The sequence below is a fragment of the Otolemur garnettii genome, unplaced genomic scaffold (genome assembly GCF_000181295.1).
Source record: "Otolemur garnettii isolate 467f Iridium unplaced genomic scaffold, OtoGar3 scaffold00173, whole genome shotgun sequence".
In the NCBI taxonomy this organism is placed as follows: domain Eukaryota; kingdom Metazoa; phylum Chordata; class Mammalia; order Primates; family Galagidae; genus Otolemur; species Otolemur garnettii.
The window spans coordinates 1,794,279-1,800,386 of record NW_003852568.1 but is presented as its reverse complement, the minus strand read 5'-3'; the positions used below and the strand labels follow the sequence as shown (position 1 = coordinate 1,800,386).

The window sequence follows — 6,108 nt, the reverse complement described above, 5'->3', positions numbered from 1 at the left end:
AGTAGCTAGGACTACAGGCGCCCGCCACAACGCCCAGCTATTTTTTTGTTGCATTTTGGTCAGGGTTGGGCTTGAACCCGCCACCCTTGGCATATGGAGCCAGAGCCCTACTCACTGAGCCAGAGGCGCTGCCCCCATTGCAGCATTAGGAAGGTTGAGAATCACCAGCTTAAGTCCAAGAGTTAGAGGTTGCTGTGAGCTGTGATTTCAAAGTACTCTATAGAGGGCAACATAGTAAGACTCTGTCTCAAAAAAAAAAAAAAAAATAATAATTTCAAACAATGACACCAGTTTAATTTTTCCTTTGGCATCCTGGTAAGACTGTTTTTTCTTATACAAGTTTATTAGGTTCTGGCCTAGTTTCTGAAAGTATAAACACACTGAAATTAAAACACAAAGTATTAAAAGTTAAAAATGATGTGAGGGCCAAAACCATGAGATGAGGCAGTCAACAGTGTGCCTGAGGCACACCCTCCCTCCTGTTCCCAGACACACACTAGAGAAACATGTCATTGTGGCTTAACAGTCATTTGAAACAGTAACATAACCTGACACCAAGTTGGGCTGTTTTCTCCAAAGAAGCCTGGACTGCTTCTGCAATAGAATTTCTGTGCAAGTTAGACCCAGCCCCAGGAAAGCGGTGCTGTGCTGGAAACACGGTCATCCCAGGTAGCACAGTGGTATCTGGAGATTAATACTGAAAGCTGCGCTTTGTCTGGATATCATCAAGAATCTGCTGCAGCTCCTCATCTTCAAATCGCCCCTCCAGACTACAAGGAAACCCAAACAAACAAACAAACAGAAAAAAAAAAGAGAAAGAGATTGACTTAGCAACTGGCAATTCTCCCACACTCTTCACTGAGCCCTTTTCATACCTTGCCCTCATCTCCAACATCTTTACCGTTCAGCTGTATTTCTTTTCTGCTTTTCCATACAAAAACATTATGAAATATTTCAAACACACAAAAGGTTTAAAAAATAGCCTTAATAGTTAGCCCTACTCAATTTAGATTTCCTGAACGTACATAACAGGAATAACTGATGGTTCTGTGTATACTCTACCAACCAACACCTTCCCCTTTTACCCAGAAAATAACTACCATCCTAAATTTGGTCTTTATCATTCCCATACAAAATTTTATACTTGTTATACATGCATGCATCCATAAACAACATGTATTTTTAAACTCTATAACAAATGGCACCGGGTGGGGTCTGTGGCTCAGTGGGTAGGGCGCTGGCCCCATATAACAAGGATGGCAGGTTCGAACCTGGCCCCAGTCAAACTGCAACAAAAAATAGTCAGGCATTGTGGTAGGCGCCTGTAGTCCCAGCTACGCAGGAGACTGAGGCAAGAGAATCGCCTAAGCCCAAGAGCTGGAGGTTGCTGTGAGCTGTGACGCCACCATAGCACTCTACCGAGGGCAACAAAATAAGACTCTTTATAAAAAAAAAAAGAAGAAGAAGAAATGGCATCATATAATGGATAACTTTCTACAACTTTTTTTCTCAAAACTCATTTTGGTCCAGGCACAGTGGCTCACACCTATAATTCTAGCATTCTGGGAGGCTGATACAGATGAACTGCTCAAGCTCAGGAGTTCGAGACCAGCCTAGGCCAGTAGTTAAGACCCATTCTCTACAAAAAAAAAAAAAAATAGCCAGGCATTGTGGTGGGTGCCTATAGTCCCGGCTACTCAGGAGGCTGAAGCAAGAAGATCTTTGAACTCCAGAGTTTTTTTTTTGTTTGTTTTTTGTTTTTTTGAGACAGAGCCTCAAGCTATCCCCCCTGGGTAGAGTGCCATGGCATCACAGCTCACAGCAACCTCCAACCCTGGGCTCAAGCAAGTCTCCTGCCTCAGCCTCCCAAGTAGCTGGGACTATAGGTGCCTGCCACAACGCCTGGCCTTTTTTTTTTTTTGGTTGCAGCCGTCGTTGTTTGGCAGGCCCGGGCTGGGGATTCGAACCCGACACCTTAGGTGTATGTAGCTGGTGCCTTAGCCGCTTGAGCCACAGGTGCCAAGCCAGAACTCCAGAGTTTAAGGTGGCTGTGAGCTTATAATGCCACAGCACTCTATTGAGGGTGACAAAATGAGACTCTCTCTCAAAAATAAAACAAACAAAAAACCACCTCATTTTGGGGCTGGGTAGGGTTTGTGCCTGTGATCACAGCACTCTGGGAGGCTGAGGTGGGTGGATTGCCTGAACTCAGAAGTTCAGGACCACCCTCAGCAAGACCAAGACCCTATCTCTACTAAAAATAGGAAAACTAGCCAGGTGCTACGGCAGGTGCCTGTAGTCCCAGAACTTGGGAGGCTGAGATAGGAGGATCACTTGACCCCAATAGTCTGAAATTGCTGTCAGCTATGATACCATAGCACTCAACCTCAGGGTGACTAAGACTCTGTTTCAGAAAAAACTCGTGTTGCCGTATGTTGGTATTATTCCATGTTGTTTTTGTTCATTAATTTTTTTCACTGCTGTGCAATAAACATTGTATGGCCAGACAACTGTTCATTTACTCATTCCCTCGTGGACCTATAGATAATTCTCAAATTTCTGCTGTCATTAACAATTCATCAGTGAACACTAGAATATGTGTCTTCTTATAAACCCGAGTTGCCTTTAGGCCATATACCCAGGAATGGATTTTTGGCTAATGGGGTATAATCATTTTTAATTCTACTACACATAGTCAAATTGCTTTCCCTAATGATTATACTAATTTGCACTCCTATCTTTAGTGTGAGTTCCAGCTGTTCCATAGTCTGGCTATCACTTGTGTGAGAGGTGGTATAAGATCACCATTCTAATATGCTGTTAAAAGGGCACTCTCAAGACTGGGTGTAGTGGCTCACGCCTGTAATCTTAGTACTCTGAGGATTACAGGTGGGTGGATTGTCTGACCTCATGAGTTAGAAACTGCCAGAGAGAGACCTTGTCTCTAAAAAAAATTGCCAGGCGTTGTGGTGGGTGCCTTATTCCAGCTACGTGGGAGGGTGAGGCGCCATGGCATTCTTCTGAGGGCAACAAAGTCAGACAGAGCCTCAAGCTGTCCCCTTGGGTAGAGTGCTATGACATCACAGCTCACAGCAACCTCCAACTCCTAGGCTCAAGTGAGTTTCCTGCCTCCGCCTCCCAAGTAGCTGGGACTACAGGTGCTGGCCACAATGCCCGGCTATTTTTTGGTTGCAGCCATCATTGTTGTTTGGCGGGCCTGGGCTGGATCTGAACCCACCACCTTAGGTGTATGTGGCTGGTGCCTTAGCCACTTAAGCCACAGGCACCGAGCCAGCACTCTCATTCAATATTGGCAATTATCTATCCGAATTTTAGACATATATACCTTTTGATACAGCAATTCTATTTGTAGGTATGTATCCAATATACATAGAACTTATCACAACTGGTACTAACCTTGGAATAAGAGCCTTGGACTCCTCAGCAGTCTCTGGGCACAGGTTGGCCAAACAGGCCAACTCAAACTTATGAAGCTTTTTCTGGAGCAATAAGCTGATCACAGGGAAGAAAATCAAAACAAACAAAAAAATTCAAAGAATCATCAATAGGAAAAAGGGGACTAAAGTAGCATCTGAAAATACATCAAAGGGAAAATGTAAGTGTTCCCAACATGTGGAAATGACAGAAGCCTTTAATACCCTGACTTGATCATTAGTGTTCCGAGCATGCAACAAAATATCACATGTGCCTCATAAATGTGTAAAAATATTACATGATTAAGAAATGTAGTGATTCCTAACACAGCGCTCCAAAAACCCTTGTGGATTGGGGCATCAGGAAAATCTTGTTTTAATATTTGGTGTCTGACACTAGTTTTTAACTCAGAGCTTCTAAATCCACTGAAATTTCCTGACTGTATGAGTATCTTTTACTTTAATAAGGTGACTCTTGGTGGCCTCCTGGATAATCTCAGATTGATGCCTGGTTCCTAGGGTAAGCAATTAGAGGGTAGGAACTTTCAGTCGTCTGCATCTCCAGGAGAGGAGAAGAGTTTGAAAGTTGAGTTAAAAAAAAAAAAAAGAAAGTTGAGTTGAATGCCAATCAATTGTGCCTATGTAATGAAGGCTCTATAAAAATCTAAAAGGATGGCTTGGTGCCTGTAGCTCAGTGGCTAGGGTGCCAGCCACATACACCAAAGCTGGTAGGTTCGAACCTGGCCTGGGCCTGCCAAACAAGAATGACGACTACAATCAAAAAACAGCTAAGTGTTGTGGTGGGCGCCTGTAGTCACAGCTGCTTGAGAGGCTGAGGCAAGAGAATCGCTTAAGCCCAGGAGTTGCAAGTTCCTGTGAGCTGTGATGCCACAGCACTCTACTGAGGGTGACACAGTGAGACTCTGTCTCAAAAACAAACAAATAACAACAACAAAAATCCAAAAGGACAAAGTATGGTCTTTCTGGTTGGTGAAGAACCCATATGAGTGCTAGAAAGTATGACAGTCCAACTCCATGGGGACAGAAGCTCTGGCACATTGAGGACTCTCTGGAACCCTGCACGATGTATTCTTTCATCTAGCTGTTCATTTATATCCTCTGAAATACTCTGTTTTGTTTTTTTTTTTTTGAGACGGAGCCTCAAGCTATCCTCCTGGGTAGAGTGCCATGGCTTTACAGCTCACAGCAACCTCCAACTCCTGGGCTCAAGCGAGTCTCCTGCCTCTGCCTCCCAAGTAGCTGGGACTACAGGCGCCCGCCACAACGCCTGGCCATTTTTTGGTTGCAGCCATCGTTGTTTGGCAGGCCCGGGCTGGGGATTCGAACCTGCCACCTTAGGTGTACGTGGCCGGCGCCTTAGCCACTTGAGCCACAGGCGCCGAGCCTGAAATACTCTTTGTAATAAATGGTAAGCATAACTGTTTTCCTGAATTCTCTGAGTCACTCTAGCAAATTAATCTAAGTCTTGGAGGGAGTCATGGGGACCCTCAATTTATAGCACATAAATCAAAAGTGCAGGTCACAAACCTGTAATGTGCAATTGACATCTGAAAAATGAGGGGCATTTTTGTGCAATTGAGTCCCTAATTGTGATAGTTATAAATGACACCCAGTTTATGTTGCTGGAGAATTGTTTGGTGATTAAAGAACATCCCCAATTTGGGGTCAGAGTGTTCTAATGTTCTACTGTAACTACAAGATGACTATAGTTAACAATAATATATAGTCTCTACTAACTAGAAGGAGGATATTGAATGGTCCTACTACAAAGAAATGAAAAAATTTTTTTTTTTTTTTTTTTTTTTGGAGACAGTATCTCACTTTGTAGCCCTTGGTAGAGTGGCATGGTGTCACAGTTCACAGCAACCTCAAACTCTTGGGCTCAAGCAATTCTCTTGCCTTAGCCATCCGACAAGCTGGGACTAGAGGTACACACCACAATGCCCAGCTATTTTCAGAGACATGGTCTCACTCTTTTCAGGCTGGTCTTGAACCTGTGAGCTCAATCAATCCACTCACCTGGACCTCCCAGAGTGCTAGGATTATAGGTGTGAGCCACCATGCCCAGCACAAATGAAAATGTTTTGAGATGACTGATGTGCTTATAATTACTCTGATCTGGTAAGTATGCACTGTAAGTATCAAAACATCTCAGTGTACTCCACACATAGTATAATTTTATGTCAATTAAAAATTTTAAAGTCTGGGTGTTGTGGCTCGTGCCTATAATCCTGGCACTCTGGGAGGCTGAGGTGAATGGACTACTTGAGCTCAGAAGTTTGAGACTAGCCTAATCAAGAGTGACCTGACACCCCAGGTCTGCACTCATAGCTCAGTGGTTATGGTGAGGGCCACATACACCAGGACTGGCGGGTTCAAGCCGGGCCAGGCCTGCTAAACAACGACAACTACAATTTTTAAAAAAAAGTAGCCAAGCCCTTGTAGTCCTAGCTACGTGGGCGGCTGAGGCAAGAAAATCGCTTGAGCCCAAGAGTTTGAGGTTGCTGTGAACAGTGACACAACGGTACTCTATTGAGGGTGACATAGTAAAATTCTGTCTCAAATAAAAAAAATGATGTTTGCTATAAACAAACGCTATCTATTAGAGTGCCGTTGCATTACAGCTCACAGCAACCTCCAACTCCTCGGCTCA

At 43.9% G+C, this 6,108-nt stretch overlaps 1 protein-coding gene across 1 annotated transcript in view; it reads right to left on the bottom strand.

The window, feature by feature from the left end:
• Positions 1 to 291: 291 nt before the first annotated feature.
• The window catches only part of POLR2D (RNA polymerase II subunit D), a 17,006-nt gene continuing 11,189 nt past the window's right edge, over positions 292 to 6,108 (bottom strand). The window contains exons 3-4 of the mRNA XM_003800331.3: positions 3,418 to 3,513; positions 292 to 770 (exon numbers count right to left, since the gene is read on the bottom strand). Coding sequence (XP_003800379.1) covers positions 692 to 770; positions 3,418 to 3,513 — 175 coding nt within the window. The 3' untranslated portion in view covers positions 292 to 691. The remainder of the gene's footprint in view (positions 771 to 3,417; positions 3,514 to 6,108) is intronic.